The sequence below is a fragment of the Hibiscus syriacus genome, unplaced genomic scaffold (assembly GCF_006381635.1).
Source record: "Hibiscus syriacus cultivar Baekdansim isolate YM2019G1 unplaced genomic scaffold, ASM638163v2 tig00004072_pilon, whole genome shotgun sequence".
Classification (NCBI taxonomy): Eukaryota; Viridiplantae; Streptophyta; class Magnoliopsida; order Malvales; family Malvaceae; genus Hibiscus; species Hibiscus syriacus.
This window is the reverse complement of record NW_024061998.1, coordinates 785,255-805,296: the sequence shown is the minus strand read 5'-3', so window position 1 is coordinate 805,296 and position 20,042 is coordinate 785,255. Positions and strand designations below refer to the sequence as shown.

Sequence of the window (20,042 nt, the reverse complement as noted above, 5' to 3'; positions counted from 1 at the left end):
CCATATGAGACGGTTCCCCTGGCAATGATGAGAAATGGTTCGATAAGAATCGGATTATGGTTGTCGAAGACAAGCTTTGGATTTCTACGGAAATGTCACCGTCTTTGGGCAACAAATCTACACTACCATGACCAGGAAGAAAAATTAAACAGTAAAGCAAAAAAAAAAAAAAGAGCCAACTTCTTGTAGAACAAAAGGGTCATAGAAACAACTTTCCGTACCAATCTAGAAATAAAAAGTAGTACTTAAATGTGTTGCTAATCAGATTGAATCCAAAGACAAGAATCATAGAAACAGCTTCCTATACCAGGTTACCACATTAATACCAAATGCTCGGAATACTTGAGGCACGGCAATTCCAGGAGCAATTACTCCTTCAATGAACTGAAACACAAACCTTGACAACAAAACGAAGTACCTTCCGTTACAGAAACAGAATGATTCATTAGGCCTTCTCAGAATCTGTATTCAAGGATATATCATATATTAATCTCCATTCCAAATCATGTTATAATACCCAAGCACAATCTAATAAAAATAAGGTCATCTGACTAAACAAATCAACTGCAGGCAAAATAGTTTCTTCCATTTCAAGCCTTAACTTCAAAAAATGTTTCCTATGCCAATTGAGAACTGTTTTCTGGTAATTCCTAAATCAATGCTATGAGTTACGTGTTAGAAATGGATAATACTAACATTTATATGTTTTTTTAATAAAAAATACAATATAAGATTTTTATGTACTCAAGGTTCAAATTTAAGTTCGAGTTCGAGCTTGAACCGAACTCGAATTTCAACTTCAATCAAACTAACTCTACGAATGTTTCGAGTACAAATTTTTTCAAGCTTGAATCGAACTTCAATTTTTTTATTTAAAGTTCAAGTCAACCTTGACAATTTTAAGCTCGCAATCTTTATTCAAGCTTCAAATTTTTATTTCAAATTCGAGTCTAACTTAACAATTTTAACATCGTGAACTTTCAAATCAAGTTGAACTCAACTTTAAACTTCTCCAATCAAGTCAAACTTATAATACTCAAGCCTAACTTGTGTACACCCCTAGAAGTGTGCGTAAAACATATAAAATATATATAATCCTTTGAGCATTTGATTTAATGCTTGTTTATAAGTTATAATTAATCTTAATATCATTTTATTAATGAATACAAGCAAATACTGCAATTCAGAAGAAAAACAAGTTTGATCAAGCTTTTACTCGACTGCTTAATTCTCTCCATCTCTATACATTTTTAACCCATGGAAAACTTTTATCTCTGTTTTTATTCTCAAAACCATTTTAATTTTATCTAAATAATCTCCCTATCCGATTCAGAAAACCCCATCTCGTGATTTTAACTTGGTGTCACTGAATAGTTCACGGTTGTTTCCTTTCTCCTAGCTTGGTCTTGGACATCGTTGGTTGTACAGCTTCGATAACCTCGATTTCGAAGAAAAAGCCTCCCAAAACTTCTTCTGTTCCAGAAAACATGGAATGTTAGATTCGACTAAGCATCTGTGCTAGAGATGTTCATGTCAAGCTAAACATATGAGAGGAGTCCGAATTTACTGAAAGTTCGAGGGAGGGTAAGAGTATCCTACCTTGAATGATCGGTAGTCTCGTAATTCATTCGAAAGAGAATACAGCTCACTGCTGTCAACTATAATGCAGCTTTCTTCAAGTTTTACCTTATTAAAAGATGGAACTGGAACAGCTTCTAGTTCCAATATCGGAACAGATTTATGGCTAGCCCCTTCTGCAGCAACATCATTTAATCACCATTATAATGGTACAAAAGAATCACTTTTAACTAAAAAATGGTGGTTTTCTTCCTTTGATTCCAGAACTGAATGCGACGGATTATGCTAATCTAACCCTGAGTCTTAGTTAATGACTGCTTGCAGCATATATGGGAATGAACAAAGAGCATCCAGGATAAAGAAAAAAATCGACCTCGACGGAAAATATAGTCGAATATATCTTACAAATGAAACGAACATGTACCTTTCGATTCTAATAAGTTGTCATCTAGAGTACAATCGATGTCCCAAGCTTCATGCTTGCAGGCTTTAGCTAAGGCACACTCATACTCTGCACAGTGCTCTGAAGATAAACACAAATGTGGATCCTCAACATATTCAACAGAAGAGGCATGGATCAGTTTCTTCTTAATGCGCTCTTTATCAACACTCGTGTTAGAATCTTCATGGGCCACATCGGCATTTTGCACCAGAGATGAGTCATGTTCTTCCTTTGAATTGGTAGGAGATGAAGGGAGCACTTCTTGCATCAGTTCTGTACAGAATTGTTTAACATTAGCTCCCACAGTCTGCAACTGGTCTTCAACATACTGAAACGTTTCCTAACATCAAAATTATGAGATATTAGCAGCATCGATGCAGAAAATAACGGCGCCGATAGGAAACTTTATCGAAGTACATCAAAGCAGAAAAGGTGTCGGTATTTTAACTTTGCGAGAGCAAAATGATGAATTTTAACAAATACCTGGCAGACCATATCATCCATCTCCAAGCACATAGCTTCAAACTTCTGATAAATGTTTCCGAACCAAGCTATGCCTTTAGATTTGCCCTTCATACTGACCATGGCGATTTTTGCATGAGGATAACAGCGTGCTAAGACGGAGCAGCGACAATAGAGGATAATGTGGTGGGGGAAAGAAAGTGCACATGGAACCGCTAATTAAGAAATAGTAGTTCCATGGAAAGAGTTGGCGCAGTAGTGGTAGAGGTCTGAGGCAGAGATTTAAATAGCAGTTGTGGTCATGTTTTCGGTTATATTGTGTTTATCACGATTGTGAATATAGCAAATGTTTAAATCCAATAACACTATATAACAGACGCTATTACGATTGTGGAATGCTATTTAAATCCTTGGTCGGAGGTGATTGAGTGGGCGCTAAGGGGTTGCTGTGGATGTTGGGTGGTTTGGACTAGAGGTTAGAGTTTGGATTGAGATTGATTAAAATTAAATTTTTAAATTATTTTTTTGATATTAAATATGAATAAATTCATCATGTTATAACAAAAATAATAATAATAAAATTCATATCACCAAATAGGGACTTAAATTTGAGTAACTTAAACATTTAGTAATTAAATTGAAAATGATTAAACTCTAATAGTCAAAATAGAAGTGTCAATATAGTTGGATGATGAACCATGCAATTTACCCAAAATTCGTGTTGGATTCTAGCTAAGCTTTTATTCGCGAACTCTCGTCTATGGTCACTCTTGAGTCTTGAACCTGACCATTTGGTAATATCTTATCCATTCTTATTCATCAACCTCTTACATAATCTCTTAAAGGAATCAAACGTATAAGAGTTTTCATTCCCCAAAAAAAAAACTGAAATATATCTAGAATAATCATAAACACACACTAAAACATAATATTTACTTCTCATGTTTCTAGAATATTCATCAACCAAGAAAACAATCTTGAGTTCATTTATTGAGCATGCATTTCCTAATAATTACAGGTTTGGTTGTAATCAAGGAAGAAACTGATTATTGTTTTTAAGGTCTTAGATTATTTTTCCTATCAATATTTTATTGTGATCTTAACATAGAATTTTCTTTTGCTTGGTTGTTTATTCCAAACTCCTAAATTTATGGCAGCCATTGTTTCTACCAAAGGCAAAGTTCCTTTTTTACCAAAGAAAAACTTTCATCGTCTTCCCCATTATTTGTTATAATTACATCCCACTTGCAAAAGAATTGCACCCCAATTCCAAACCCAGAAAATTGATCACCAGTGTTTTCACAAGGACCTAAAAAGGCAAACTTTTAGAGCTTGTACTAAGGACCAGTGACTTGAGATTAGAAGCATCAACACACCCACCAGCATTGGCTCTTTTACTAATCATTTCCATATTCTTATGGAGACTTTGTTTCACCAATCTCTATCGTTTTCTTCCCTTCTCGACCCTCCTTAGGATGCGTTGGTGAACCCATTGCCACCCTTCCCGTTTGTGGACCAGAATGAGGTCCCATCTTCACTTGCCTCTCATCTTTAAACCACTACAGCAACTTCATTGCTCTCTTTTGAGCCAAAAGGCTTCCCATCAAGGACACTTCAACAAGTACCGGAACGATCCTGTCTTTCGACATATTATCCCTTTGATTCGAGCTTTGATGACCTAAAATCATTAGAATATATGCCGCTAACTCTTGGCATTTCGGTTTATGGTCCCATGTTAGGATCTCGATCAAGATCGCCGGGACCATGGAACTATCTTCCATCGCCTTTTTCCCCATTACTGTCACCACCAAATGGCCTAATGCCGAAAGCTCTTTCGATGAACATAGGCTCAAGAGCATGTGGACGATTCCATTAGACACCAAAAGTGCAGCATTTTCTAGAGCAGTAGATAGGTTATATATAACACACACGCAAAGTTCCTTGGTTTTAGAGCTTGAAGGTGGCTCAAGAATGCCAATGAGTAATTGGAGGATCTCGGGCTTGTTGACAGAGAAATGGGTATTTGAAATTGAAGATAATGATAGTAATAGTTCTGCAAAATCGTACCTTGTTTGTTCATCTACAACGTTAATGTCCTTTGGTAACTTTGACAATATTCCAGCCTCTAGCATTAAAGCCTTGTTTCTAAAAAAAAAGAGACAAAAAAGGGTTAGGAATCAAAGCACAAAGTGACTGAACTTTTTATATAAAATGTTTGACAAATGCAATTATAACCCAAAAGTTGAAGTCAATAATGACATCTAAACATCAGTTGAATAATAGATGATAAACCAATAGTGCTCCATTATTGCATATAATAAGATTCACTAAATATAAAGAAAATAAAAAAATAGCTTGTCGCAGTATATTTACCAACCAATCATATTTGAATTTAGATATAAATATCATATATAAATCCATTAAATGATGTTGGGGAAAACGGGTTATTTCCCACACGAACGATCTCCATTATAAAATGAAATGTTGTTCTTTTAAAGGATTTGAATTTGAATACGTTTGCAGTGTATGCGTGTTGTCAATAGACTAATTTTTTTAAACATATTTTATCTAACAATCCTCTGTATAAATATAAATTCATTAAAATCTCCAATCACAGTGGAACCCGGTGGACAGGCAGCGCAGTTCGTGGTCAAGAAGATCATTAAATACAACCATTTGCTTAATTAGAAGAAATAATGCTTTGAAGCTCAAGTCCAACTCATGTAATGAGCTGTAAATTTCATTTAATTTTGGCTTAAATAAAAAAAGTCCTTAAACTATGTTATCTTTTTGTTTTAATCCCCTAAATTATATATTAATCAAATTAAGTACTTAAACTATTATATTTAATCATTTTAAGTCCTATCATTTTTTCACTTAGAAAATGTTTTTCGGCCAAAAAGATATTGACACGCCACACAAAATTAAGTATTTGTTTTGACCAAAAAATAGTTTAGGGGCTTGAAGCAAAAAAGAGACATAGTTTAGGGATTTATTTTGACTAAAAATAGTTTAGGTACTAAGTGGTTACATATAATAGTTTAAGGATTTATTTTGACAAAAAAATAGTTTAGGGAATTAAATCAAAAAGGAGTATAGTTCAAGGCTTTCATTTTCATTCCCATTAATGTCTAAGAGTTAGGGCTAAAGCTATATATGCTGAATTTCACATGGCAAATCTCAAAATCTTAAATGTCAATGGTCAATTCTTTGAAAGAGTTTAAATCCATTGAATGCAGAGTCTCGTGATCCTAGAAATAATCCTACATTATTATTATATGTATAACGCATGAGATTTTATAAACTAATGTAACAGCCTGGAAAGGTTAGGCTACACAATCCAGGGTACTTTATTGTGTCATTAATCTTAGAAAATACAAATCAGCTGAGAATCTGGGACCAAATATCCCTTCTGTAATAGCAAAATGACCTACAACGTCAGGTAACCCTGCCCTTAAATGGTCAAATAATTAGGGTATCCCCTCTAAGAGGTCTTAAAAGGTCAACCATATGGGGTACCCCTTATACCTATCCTGATGAAATGCATGTGTCCTATGAACAATTTTTTTTCATTGCAGCACCTTTTATGGATTGAAAATTAAACATACATCTTCCAGGACAAGAACATGAAGAAGCTACTTACATGAACGTTCCATTAGCAAGCTCGATCAACGCCTTGATGGCAGCTTGATGGCGGCCGACCACCTCAGCATCCACCATGGAAACAAGCATATTTACGACTCCAAGCTCTGCCATCAGCTTCCTCGCCTTATAGTCTTCTCTAGCAAGTTTCTCGATATCGATGGCCGCCGTCTCTTTCTCTTCCAAGCTCCCAAAGTGAAGACTCTTCACTGATTTCTGCAACACCGCGGCACCATCGAGCTTGGTTTCTTTCTCCGTGACTAGCTGACTATCTTCCCCTTTATCATTCTTTATTCTTAATCTTTTCGAATGATCAGGCGACGACGAACCGGATCGTTTACTTGCCACTTTGTTTTGCAAATACCCACGGATTCTAGTGAAGAACTTAAGCTTTTTCCATAAGGAAGTGACCAATTAGAACACGAAGGAGAAGAAGTAGACATTATTTGGATTTGAGAGGAGACAAATAAAAAATGATCAACTGTTTTTAAGGGTTCATTGAAAAACTTAAAAGAAAAGAGAATATATATATAAGGGTGACTAAGAGGAGACTTCTGTGTCTGAAGAAAGGAAGAGTGAAGAGGAGCATATATTGTTGGAAATAAAACACTCACACAAACAACTTTTATTGAAACTCAAACAAATATTACAAGAGTACTCTCACTCAAAAACAAGAACTACAACTCACTCTTATAAGACTTTGCTTCTTCACTCACTTAGAAGCTCTTAATTTTTCTTGATGCTTAAAACTAAAATGGGAAGGGGTATTTATACTACTCAAGAACAATCCTACACCACACAAATAAACTAATTTAAACCATTACAAATTCAACAAATATCTAACTCTCACCTAACTAAATTGATGTAAGCAATGACATCATTAATTAAATGATGTAAGCAATGACATCTTTAATTAAATGATGTAAGTAATGACATCAATTTAGTTTGGGTTTGGGTTTAGGCTCCCATAATGGATCAAGTTTATGATCCAACACCCTCCCTTAAACTTGATCTCGTGACCCCTAGTAGGTTCCTTAATCTTAAGAAGTCTTCGCTGGTCAGTGGCTTGGTAAAAATATCAGCAACTTGATCTTGTGACTTCACATATTCAACTTCCACATCTTTTCTTGCAACACACTCCCTTATATAGTGGTAGCGAATATCAATGTGCTTGCTTCGATCATGGAATACTGGATTCTTCGCTAAGGCAATGGCTGACTTGTTGTCGACACAAACCTTGGTAGGCTCTTCTTGTATCAAACCAATCTCCTTCAATAGATTTCTAAGCCAAATTGCATGACAAACACATGAGGTAGCAGCAACATATTCCGCTTCACAAGTGGATAATGTGACAATCGGTTGTTTCTTTGACATCCATGTGAATGCAATATCTCCCATGAAAAATACGAATCCAGTAGTGCTCCTTCGATTATCTATGTCTCCACCCCAATCACTGTCGCTATATCCAACAAGCTTGTAATCATTAGAAACTGAATAGAACAAGCCAAAGTCAATTGTACCTTTCAGATAGCGAAGAATTCTCTTTGCAGCTTTAAAATGGGTGGTTGTTGGGGATTCCATGTAGCGACTAACCAATCCAACTGCGTGAAGAATATCGGGTCTCGTGCAAGTTAGATAGCGTAGACTTCCTACCAAACTTTTGAAGAATGTTGGATCTACACTTTCGCCTTCTTCATGTTTGGTCATCTTGATCCCGTATTCTGCCGGTGTGCTTATTGGCTTACAGTTCTCCATCTTGAACTTCTTCAGTATCTCCTTTGCATAGCTTTCCTGTGAAATGAAAATTCCATCATTTTGTTGCTTAACTTCAATGCCAAGGTAGTACGCCATGAGCCCCATGTCTGTCATCTCGAATTCTTTCATCATCACATCCTTGAATTCATTAAACATGCTTGGGTTGCTTCCAGTGAAGATCAAATCGTCCACGTAGAGGCACACGATCAAAATATCTTCATCTTTGATCTTGATATATAGAGCATGCTCGTAGGGACATTTGTTGAAGCCATTCTCTTGGAAGTACTTGTCGATTCGGCTATTCCATGCCCTTGGTGCTTGTTTTAGCCCGTAAAGAGCCTTCTTCAACTTCAACACTTTGTCTTCATGCCCTTTGACTTCATAGCCTGATGGTTGCTGAATGTAAAGTTCCTCTTCAAGAACTCCATTTAGGAAGGCGGACTTTACATCCATCTGTTGTATCTTCCACTTGTTTTGAGCTGCTAAAGAAATGATTAGTCTGATAGTCTCCAATCGAGCAACAGGAGCAAATACCTCATCATAGTCAATTCCAGCCTTTTGACTATAGCCTTTAGCAACTAGCCTCGCCTTGTGCCTTTCAATCTCTCCTTTGGCGTTTTGCTTTGTTTTGTACACCCATTTGACACCTATCGCCTTATGTCCCTTGGGAAGTGAGGTAAGTTCCCATGTGTCATTCTTCTCGATGGCCTTGATTTCTTCGTCCATCGCATCTCTCCATTTCTTTTCTTGTACCGCTTCTTGAAAGCTCACTGGTTCACAATCGGCAAACAGACAAAATAATGTAAGATTATCTTGTCGTTCAGTTACCTCATAGAGATCTCTAAGGCTTCTTGTGCGTTGCACAACTCTTTCACTTTGACTCCCACTTGACGATGATGAAAGTGATGAGTCTCCTTGAGTGGTTGATGTTGGTGAAGTGGGTGGAGTTTCAAGCTCTTGTTGAGATTCATCTAGTTGCTCCCTCATTGTCTGCTCATCTTCTTCAAACTGAGGAAAGAAATTGAAGTCATCTGTATGAGAGTTAAAATCCCATTCTCCTTCTTCGTTGAAGACCACATCTCGACTAATCACAAACTTCTTATTGTCTGGATTGTACAACTTGTAGCCCTTCGAATTAGCATCATAGCCGATGAAGATAAAACTCTCGCTTTTATCATCAAGCTTCGTTCTTCTCTCGTCTGGTACGTGAACATGGGCTATACTTCCAAAGGTTCTCAAGTGGGAAATGCCAGGCTTTCTTCCACTCCATGCCTCTTGCGGTGTCTTTCCCCATACACTTCTTGTTGGAGATCGATTTGACAAGTAGACTGCACACGATACTGCTTCCGCCCAAAATTCTTTGGGTAGTTTCTTGCTTTTGAGCATGCTTCGTGCCATGTCGAGGATTGTTCTATTCTTTCTTTCTGCCACACCATTTTGCTGGGGGGATCTAGGAACTGTCATTGGTCGACGAATTCCATTTGCTTCACAGAACTCTTGAAACTCCCTGGAAGTAAATTCTCCACCTCGATCGGATCTCATGGCTTTGATCTTTCTACCGCTTTCTCTCTCCACTGCTGCTTTGAACTTCTTGAAGACTTCAAAAACTTCTGACTTCTGTTTCAAGAAATATACCCAGGTTTTTCTTGAAAAATCATCAATGAAGAGAAGAAAATAGTTATTGTTACCGAGAGAGCTTGGCTTGATCGGTCCACACATCGGTATGGATGAGCTCAAGTGGCTTCTTAGCTCTTGTCTCTGACTCCTTTGGAAAGCTTTTCCTGAATTGTTTCCCGACTAGACACCCTTCACAGAGCTGGTCAGGATGGTTGATGTGAGGTAGTCCTTTCACCATCTCCTTCTTAGATAATAGCTCTAGACCTCCAAATTGAGATGCCCAAATCGAAGATGCCAAAGCCATGATGCATCTTTGTAGCAAGCTTTCAGGCACTTTGCAACATCATTTTGTATGTTGATCAAGAACATTCTATTCTTTGACATCGGCACTTTAGCAATGAAGTTATTCTTATCATCTTTTATAGAAAGATTATAATTATTCATATGAATATCATAACCTTTCTCTACCAGTTGCCCTAAACTTAAAATGTTACTTTTCATATTGGGCACATAGTAGACATTTGAAATAAATTGATGTCTCCCATCTTTCAAACGGATAAGAATGTTACCTCTCCCTTTCACTGCTATTGTGGAATCATCTCCAAACGAAACATTTCCACTTACTGACTCGTCTAGCTCCACAAACATGTCTTTCCTTCCACACATGTGATTGCTTGCACCACTGTCAAGATACCAGGAATTTGCTTGGCCACCATCAGTTTCCTTTCGTGCTAGAAGAAGAGTTTCTTTGCCATCTGTCTTTTCCTCCACGTAATTGGCCTTCTCCTCAATTTTGTTGTTGGGAGCTCTACATTCTGAAGCATAATGCCCAAATTTTTGACAATTATAACATCGAATTTGAGATTTGTCATACTTTGAGTTTGGATTAATTCTTCCACGACCTCGTGTTGAGCTTTCTCCTTTCTCATAGTTGTTGTTGGAATTGTTATTATTGTAATTCCAGCCTCGTCCACGACCTCGACTTCCACCTCGTCCATGGCCTCTACCTCTGCCTTGGCCACGTTGGTTTCTATCATTGCGTTGGCTCTCATGCATATCCTTGAGTTGTAGCTTGAGGAGTTGCTCAGTAAACTCATGCTTCTTTTTATGCTTCTCTTCGTATGCTTGCAATGATCCTTGGAGCTGTTCGATCTTCATTTCTTCCAAGTCTTTAGTTTCTTCAATCGTCACGACGATGTGCTCAAATTTGGGATCCAACGAACGGAGTATCTTCTCTATTATCCTCACATCGTCTAACTTTTCACCATTTCTTTTTAATTGATTAGAAACAGCTACTACTCTTGAGAAATAATCTGAAATAGACTCAGATGCTTTCATGTTTAAGGATTCAAATTCACCTCTTAATGTTTGGAGACGAACCTTCTTCACTTGCTCGGATCCTTTGTAAGAGGTTTGCAGCTTCTCCCACGCTTCCTTGCTAGAGCTTGCACTTGAAATCTTTTCAAAACCATCATCATCTAATGCTTGATAGATGAGGTAGAGAGCCTTCTTGTCTCTCTTTCTTGAATCCTTCAAAGTTGTCTTTTGATCTGGTGTAAGAGTAGCAAAAACATCATCATCCGCAGGCTCGTTATAGCCTTTCTCTATGATATCCCACACATCTTGTGATCCAAGAAGTGCCTTCATTTTGATACTCCAATTGTCGTAGTTGTTGTTGTTGAGTGTCGGAACTTGGAATGGTGCCATACCATTTGCCATATCTCTCAATATAATCGGATTTTGTCTTCCGGCGGTGCGTGGCGGTGCGTCAGAACTCAGATTGAGAAAATTCTGGCGGCGTCGTATTCCTCTCGTCGAGACCTTCGATCTTTCCAACTCTCTCTGATGCCACTTTGTTGGAAATAAAACACTCACACAAACAACTTTTATTGAAACTCAAACAAATATTACAAGAGTACTCTCACTCAAAAACAAGAACTACAACTCACTCTTATAAGACTTTGCTTCTTCACTCACTTAGAAGCTCTTAATTTTTCTTGATGCTTAAAACTAAAATGGGAAGGGGTATTTATACTACTCAAGAACAATCCTACACCACACAAATAAACTAATTTAAACCATTACAAATTCAACAAATATCTAACTCTCACCTAACTAAATTGATGTAAGCAATGACATCATTAATTAAATGATGTAAGCAATGACATCTTTAATTAAATGATGTAAGTAATGACATCAATTTAGTTTGGGTTTGGGTTTAGGCTCCCATAATGGATCAAGTTTATGATCCAACATATATCACATGCCATGGAAACACTGTTGTCTCTTTAATAACCTTTGGAAGCGCTGACAGATATTTAAGACAGCAGATTTCTCTGCTTGATTTGGGTTTTATGCTTAATTCCTATATTTCCACGTCGACTAGCGGTTTAATATGCTGAAATGGCATGAAATTTATGTGAAAAACCGAGGGTTAGTATTCTAATTATGAGTTTATAACTACGGATTTGTCCCTTTTGGGTACATTCTGGGAAGGTTCTTTCACGTATCAAAATGATGACCCCATGGATCTCGCTTCAAGTTTTTTATAATCACTTGTATTTGTATGCGATTACCTAATTTATTAATTGATTAATCTAAATAAAATATTGTATAAGTTTATTATGTAGGCAATCCTTCTAATCTAGTTTGCTATATTTATAACATTAAAATTATAATTCTTGATCTTGATTAATCTAATATCTTGACCCACTAAATAGGGATATAAATGAACTAGGTTTCAAGGTATAAAGTTGTGTTCATGTTCATTTGTTTATTTTTAAGGTGTTTATACCGGTTTGTGTCTGTTTAAATTTCAATATCGTATTTATTTATTTATTTTGAAGTTAACCTTCTCTCCCTAATATTTGTTTCCTCCCGCCGCCGCTTCTCCCAAGTATACCAAGAGCCCGAGAAACCTATAGCAACCATATCACAATCCTCAATAGCAGTGCAAAACTCTTTCATCTGTCTCTCACTCCGAACAAAGTCTCCCTGCTTCTCAAACGAAAACATTATCTCATTAAAATCACCAATCACCAGCCATGGGAAATCAGTGCCATCATTCAAGCTTCTCAAGAGGTCCCACGACTCCCTCCGACAACCCTCCTCAAGAGCTCCATAGAATCTCGTGCATCTCCACGGTTAACTACTATCAGAATCAGAAACCACCACATCAATGTGTGACAAGGACATAGAATGTTAAACAACATCGTCATCTCTTTTCCATGCCATACTCAAACCACCTTGAGTCCCCCTAACCTTCACTTCAATCCCATTAACCAAACCACATGACTTCAAAACCTTTTTCATTCTCGAATTATGCAGCTTCGTTTACATGAAAAAAACTACAGAAGGGTTTACGTCTCGCAACAAATGTCAAAGATGACGAACCGTCTGAGGCATCCCTAATCCCCGAACGTTCTAATTTAAGAGTTTCATAGCTCTCGGCTGACCTGGGAATACATGCCTGCTGATATCTCAATATTCCCAGACTTCTTTTCACCATCCAGAGTCACAGGGATACTCCATTGTCGTTTCATGCTCTCAACTTTGTGCATAGGATTTTATTCCTCCGCCGTAGTCATGACAGTATCAAAATCATCAGGTTGAACCGTTTGACCCCAACTGCTTAAAAGTGTGCTCAACCCGTTCCTTCGTCCGCCCCACTCCTTCGTTTCCCCCCACATTTTGAACTTCAACAGTGCTCCGTGCAGATTGAGGCAGTCCTTCTTCCGTACCTTATTCTCTCAGCCATCGACTTGATAAACCCCCCGTCTCCGAGGAGGTGCCTTTAACGATACATCCCATTGAGCAATCAGATCACCCTTATCACGAAGGGTTCTCAAAGGACAAAACTTTTCCCCGTGACCCAGTTTACCACACAAAAAACAGAACAACCTCAATTTTTCACATTGAAAAGTAGCATAGGTAAACTGATCACTCGACAGCGCTAATTTATTTTTCATTTTCAACGATTTCCTCGTATCAACACCCACACGAATCCTAAGACTGCTCGAATATCCCAACGAAACAATAGAACTATCATATTCAATAAAAGACCCAATGAAATTGTCGAATTGTTGAGCAACCTGTTTAGAAATATATCCAACTGGTAGATCATTAACAAGAATCCAGAAATTTACCAAATTCAAGTCCGCCAGATGAGAATCTTCTCCCGATTGAAGACGATGCAAAATTAATATATGCGAATTGAAATATCATTGACCTTCCAAAATAATCCGATCAACATCAACATCATGATACAATCGAAACAGATTCCACCCCTCTCCTAGATCCGTGACAGAGATTCTCCCGATCGGGTGCCACACATTTGCCAGGTAACACGCATCGTAGCCAAATTAACCGTTCCCACCGTTAGAAAACGTCCAACCAAGCAAAAGTCGAAAGAGATTTGAGACGGAATTTGCGAAGCCACAAGATTAAAAGCCGCCTCCTCTTCTTCTCCCAATTGCAATCCTTCCATAACACGTTCTATCTCTCCCATTGAGAAACTAGCAAAGCTAGAAAACTGGAAGAATCCAGAGACTGCTCCTGACGGCAGAGGAAATACTGCTCCTAAGTAGAAAAAATCTATCCAAGAATTTTAACGCAGAAACTATCAAACATAATATAAGTTCGAGAACGAATATATGAATTTATATTAGGAATACAAATTTTGAAAAGAACACATAATCCATGTATATACAAATTCACAATTCAATCTTCGTATAAGCCTGCCTCACTTCTGTCCTAACAATAAAAGAAGGAAAGTCCAAATCACATTTGTTGCCGTTACCATCTTTAACCATAACTCCCTTTTATCCTCTCTCCAAATGCATACAATACAACAACAACAAAACCCTATTCCCATATGTAATGAGGTAAGAGGAGGTAGGGTAGTAGGTTGTTCCCAACTCCAGGTTGAGAGCAACTTCCGTGAAAGACCTCTGGCAATTAAAAAATTAAAAATAAAGATAAAATACAATGCATGTATAAATAAATAAATACATAGTTGAATAGCCTTCTTATGCAGTCTTCATATGTGCGTCTGTAATGGAAAGTATTCCCTACAAATAAATCTTTGCGTAAAAAAAATCTCTGCATATAGACAGAAAACGTAAGACCCGACTAAATTTAAAAAGAAGAAACATTAAGAGAATGATACACAGAAGTCATCGATAGCAAGCTACGAGAAAGAATAAAATCAAATGGATTAAAACCTAAACTAAGACAACACTAATTCGCTACCCTAGCTCTAAGCCTTCATAGATTCCAATGACATAACCGTATAAATAGAAATCGTGAAAATTACTATAAATGCATTAAAAAGAAGACAGAGATGTTACACCCTATAACTGTGACCTACACTACTCGGCTATCATAGTTTTAAGTTTCCATAATTTCCTATAAGAGGTCATGTCCTCGGTAAGGGCTAATTCCTTCAAAGCAGATCTCAAACAGTCTACCCACTTCCTCCTTGGTCGTCCTCTCCTTCTGATATCGTCGGCTGTAATCGACTCTATCCTCCTGACTACATCCGACGGTTATCGCCTAAGGACATACCCAAACCACCAAAGTCTTCCATCCCTCAATTTTTCGGATACAGACACCACCCCCAAGGACATCCTAATTGCAGAGTTTGGTGTCATGTCCCACAGAGTCCGACCACATGCCCATCGAAGCATTCTCATTTCTACAGCCTCCATCTTCCTTACGTGATCCTTCTTAATTGCCCAACATTCTGATCCATACAACATCGTTGGTCTTATTGCCACTCTATAAAATTTTCCTTAAGTTTTAGAGGCACCTTCTTGTCACACAAAACTCCAGTAGTAGCCCTCCACTTTAGTCATCCCGCCTTAATACGTTGTGTAACGTCATCATCTACACCCACATCTTTATGAATCATAGACCCTAGGTACTTGAAACAATCCTTTGAGGGGAGAATGTGTCATTCTATGCATACTTCTACATCTTTCTCGTTTTGATTCCCACTGAAGTTTTTATATAAATATTCTGTCTTTTCTATATTGATCCTTAGACATTTTTCTTCCAAAGCAGTCTTCCAGGTCGCCAATCTACTAATCAGCTCAGTTTTTGTTTCAGTAACTAGGACAATGTCGTCAGCGAAAAGCATACACCATGGAACACCGTCTGGTGTCGCACTATAAATATCGTCCATAATCAAGATGAAGATATAAGGGCTAAGAGATGACCCCTGGTGGAGTCCGATTTCCACTGAAAAAACCTCGATGTCGCCAAATGGATGATTTTGCTTATTTTATTAAAGGAGCAAAGTGTCATTTCACACACTGCAACCACACTTTATAAATGACGTATTGTAATTTGGTAAGTAACCAAGAAATTTATACAAATAAAATTAGTGGTAGGTGAAACCTAAATCCCCACTGTTTTCACTTCATTTCAAGCTTAAGCCCTTTCTACAAGACTACGATGGCCGCCACCGCCGCCGCCGCCACCTCTGCTGCTTCCTTCAAATCCGCACTCCCTTCTTCGACCAAATCGGCGCTCCTCAAACCACGCTTCGCTCCGTCGTCGTGGCGTTCTCCGATTCGCGCTTCACTGAGCTCTCATCTCGTTTCTAGAAATAACGGCGTCATCTCTGCCAATGCGACCGCTTCTCCTTCCACCGTTTCTCCGCCGGCGTCGCTTGACTTTAATACCTCTGTTTTCGAGAAAGAAAAGATCTCTCTTGCTGGTCACGACGAGGTTAGCTGATAACTAATCGAGTCATTTATTTTTCAGTTTATTTTTCTGATGAACTTCACACTTCTCCCGTTTTGATTGATTTGGTTAATTGACAGTTTATAGTGAGAGGAGGGCGAAATCTGTTCCCTTTGTTTGATGATGCTTTTAAAGGAATCAAACAGATTGGAGTCATCGGTTGGGGTTCTCAGGTTATAATTTTACCACATTTCTCTTTTTCTTTTATATGTTAAATAAAACCAAAAAGATAACTTTTTCCCCCACCATTTAATTTAGATTAGACTCCTTTAACTAAAATTTTACCTTTTTTTACATGATTATTAAAGGGTTTTAGTGGTGAATATGCCAAAAAATTATTATTTTGTCCCGTTGATTTTTTTTGCTTCAATATCGGGTTTGATATACCTCATTTCCATTAATTCGATTTAAAATATGGTTTTTAGGGGCCAGCTCAAGCACAGAATCTGAGGGATTCTCTTGCAGAGGCAAAATCTGATATTGTTGTGAAGGTAAGCTCCAATCTACTTGTTTAATTAAGACAGTCCAACACATTGTATTCTTTTTGCATTCAGTGATTGACATTGATTTGACTTAATGTACTGTACTTTGATGGTTTGATAACAGATTGGCTTAAGGAAAGGATCTCGCTCTTTTGCTGAAGCTCGTGCTGCAGGTTTCTCTGAAGAGAATGGAACCCTGGGGGATATCTATGAAACTATTGCTGGAAGTGATCTTGTGTTATTGCTGATCTCCGATGCAGCACAGGTTGCTAGGTTTCGCACATGTTTTCCATTTCTGCATTGTAGAAGTTTGCCCATTGGTTATAGTTTAGTTCACATCTACCCAGTGGTTTAGTTATCATTGATTCACATGAAAAAATTGCTTTGCTAAGACCAAATATATGATTCACATGAAAATTCTTTCTAGAGTTATTACATCGATTGTGATGACCTGCAAATGCCAACACCTGCATGCACTATGATTCATATGTTTTCCATTTCGGCATTGTAGAAGTTTTGCCATTGGTTATAGTTATCCTTGATCACATGAAAATTGTTTTGCTAAGAGCAGATATATGATTCACATGAAAATTCTTTCCAAAGGTATTAGATTGATTGTGATGACCTGCAAATGCCGACATCTACATGCACTAAGATTCATATACTCGGCACTTTCTTGTTTGTTCTCTGGAGACATTACTTAATAAATTTTGTGTTGTAGGCTGATAATTATGAAAAGGTCTTCTCCCACATGAAGCCAAATAGCATCCTTGGACTTTCCCATGGATTTCTTCTGGGTCATTTACAATCAATGGGGCTTGATTTTCCTAAGAACATCAGTGTGATTGCTGTCTGCCCTAAGGGGATGGGTCCTTCTGTGAGGAGACTCTATGTTCAGGGAAAAGAGATAAATGGTGCTGGAATCAATGCTAGTTTTGCCGTACACCAGGTTCTTTATCTCTCTATTCCTGCATTTCACTTATTAGTCTGAATGAATGTCAAAACTAATCCTTTTCGAAATAGGCATACTAAATGATAATGTCTATTATGGAGCAGGATGTTGACGGTAGAGCTACGGACGTGGCATTGGGATGGTCAGTTGCCCTTGGTTCTCCTTTTACATTCGCCACCACATTAGAGCAGGAGTACAAGAGCGACATTTTTGGGGAGAGGGGTGAGCTGATTGATTATGCTTTTTTTCAGCCATGCATGTTTTATTTCTTTTGAACTCACAGTCGCATCATTGTTGCTGCTTTCTGTAGGCATCTTGCTAGGTGCTGTTCATGGAGTTGTGGAATGCTTGTTTAGAAGGTACGTTGAGAGTGGAATGGATGAAGAATTGGCATACAAAAATACCGTGGAGTGCATAACTGGAATTGTTTCAAAGACCATTTCAACGAAGGTGATTTCTGTTGCTTGCTCTGTGCTCTCCTTTCTCTGCAGTTCTTACTTATAAATCACTATTGTGGCATGCTTCTGTGTTTGTTTCCATAGGGCATGCTAGCTGTATACAACTCGTTGTCCGAGGGCGACAAAAAGCTTTTTGAGGAAGCTTACAGTGCTTCATATTATCCCTGCATGGAAATCCTATACGAGTGTTATGAGGATGTTGCAAGTGGAAATGAGATTTGCAGTGTTGTTTTGGCTGGGCGTCGATTTTATGTATGTTTATATCACTATATCCTTGCTCGTATCTGTTTGTCATATATCCTCATTTAATGAATCTTTTATTGCGTAATGCTGGTTTAGCCTAGAAAAATCTTGCTTTGATGGGTGATTAAGGATATCTTTTACAGGAAAAGGAGGGTTTGCCTGCCTTCCCAATGGGCAAAATTGACCAGACACGGATGTGGAAAGTCGGTGAGCGTGTCCGAGCAACTAGATCGAAAGATGATTTAGGTCCACTTTGCCCTTTCACTTCTGGGGTATTTGTGGCCCTAATGATGGCCCAGGTAATCATTTATGTTTTAAAATTTGGACTCATAATTTAATTATGGTGCTGATCTTTGTGATGGAAGTATATCTTCCAAGAGTTTTCTTTTGTTTTCATTCTCATCCTTCATAATTTGAAAATCCAGATTGAGATCTTGAGAAGAAGGGACACTCATATTCCGAAATCATCATGAAAGTGTGATAGAAGCTGTTGATTCCTTGAACCCCTTCATGCATGCTCGAGGGGTCTCATTCATGGTTGATAATGTTCAACAACTGCACGTCTAGGATCGAGGAAGTGGGCTCCGCGTTTCGATTACATCCTAACTCAACAGGCATTTGTAGCAGTGGATGCAGGGGCACCCATCAACCAGGACCTGATAAGCAACTTCTTCTCTGATCCTGTTCATGAAGCTATTGAAGTTTGCGCGCAGTTGAGGCCAACTGTTGACATATCAGTGCCCCCAGATGCAGATTTTGTTCGTCCTGAATTGCGCCAATCTAATTAGAGTCGGAAAGAGTAGTTTTTTCCGCTGAACAGGCTGCTGTTTTTTAGTAAAATCTTATCGAGTTTTGTTTGCGAGAACAAAGAATTATCTTAGCTTTATGTTTTATCAAAAAATATACTGAAGGTGAACTTTAAAATTGGGTGCTTATATGCTATTAGTTAGCTTGGCCTAGCACTTTCAGTATTTTGATAATTTGATGAATTTTAAAATTTGGTGCTTATATGCTATACTGAAGGTGAACTTTAAAATTGGGTGCTTATATACGGAGGTATTGATAAGAAACATTTGTTTTTTATTTCGAGATATAGAGTGGATGTGTGGTTTTAGGCGAAATTTCTTAATTTTTCAGTTTTTCTGGATTGTCTCGTTCTTGATCCGAAATTGGCTGATGCAAGCAATCCTTCCTTGTAAAGTGCCGAAGATCTCGTGGAATCCCCTCTCTCGGGTCTTGTGGAATCCCCTCTCGGGTTTCTTCAAATTGAATGTGAATGGGGCTGCAACGAGTGATTGGAATAGAAATCGTATTGGTGGTATATTGAGAAATGATGAGAGCAAGATTCTGATATCTTTTTCGAGTCCGTTGGGTCATCGTCCTCCTATAGTTTTTTTTTGGAATCAGATTGGTGTGGTAAGGGTCAGCTTATTATAGAGACGGATTCAGAAGTTGCAGTCATGGATTAAGTCTCCTGATGCTTGTTCTAATGTGTTTTCACAGTTGGTAAAGAAAATTGTCAGTAATGTGTTTTCACAGTTGGTAAAGAAAATTGTCAGTGTTGTAATAGAATATAAGGTTGCTGTAAGATCAATTAAAAGGGTTGTAAATTGGGATGCTGACTCTTTGGTTAGGTTAGGTTAGGTATAGGGTAATTATTTAGG

General features: G+C 37.9%; 2 protein-coding genes and 1 pseudogene across 2 annotated transcripts; 1 reads left to right on the top strand and 2 right to left on the bottom strand.

The window, feature by feature from the left end:
• Positions 1 to 1,228: 1,228 nt before the first annotated feature.
• LOC120188572 lies at positions 1,229 to 2,793 on the bottom strand. The gene is made up of 4 exons (XM_039191966.1): positions 2,504 to 2,793; positions 2,003 to 2,360; positions 1,600 to 1,754; positions 1,229 to 1,473 (listed from the first exon to the last, which is right to left on the bottom strand). Exons 1-4 carry the CDS (start codon positions 2,603 to 2,605, stop codon positions 1,396 to 1,398), a joined length of 693 nt encoding a protein of 230 aa, XP_039047897.1. The 5' UTR covers positions 2,606 to 2,793; the 3' UTR covers positions 1,229 to 1,395.
• Positions 2,794 to 3,712: 919 nt separating this feature from the next.
• Positions 3,713 to 13,056, bottom strand: LOC120189887 (annotated as a pseudogene).
• Positions 13,057 to 15,898: 2,842 nt separating this feature from the next.
• LOC120189880 (ketol-acid reductoisomerase, chloroplastic-like) lies at positions 15,899 to 19,051 on the top strand (the record flags this gene model as incomplete). Its single annotated transcript, XM_039193031.1, has 10 exons — positions 15,899 to 16,228; positions 16,324 to 16,416; positions 16,669 to 16,734; positions 16,850 to 16,990; positions 17,447 to 17,674; positions 17,782 to 17,899; positions 17,988 to 18,127; positions 18,220 to 18,387; positions 18,522 to 18,677; positions 18,804 to 19,051. Coding segments are annotated over 10 exons (1,488 nt in total), but the record flags the coding sequence as incomplete, so codon positions are not given.
• Positions 19,052 to 20,042: the final 991 nt, after the last annotated feature.

Excerpts from the sequence above, each read along its gene's own strand:
- LOC120188572 (XM_039191966.1), bottom strand. The coding sequence starts at position 2,605 with ATGGTCAGTATGAAGGGCAAATCTAAAGGCATAGCTTGGTTCGGAAAC. Across the intron at positions 1,755-2,002 it reads CAACTTATTAGAATCGAAAG|AAGGGGCTAGCCATAAATCT; the intron begins GTACATGTTCGT and ends ATGTTGCTGCAG. Across the intron at positions 1,474-1,599 it reads GAGACTACCGATCATTCAAG|AAGAAGTTTTGGGAGGCTTT; the intron begins GTAGGATACTCT and ends TTTCTGGAACAG.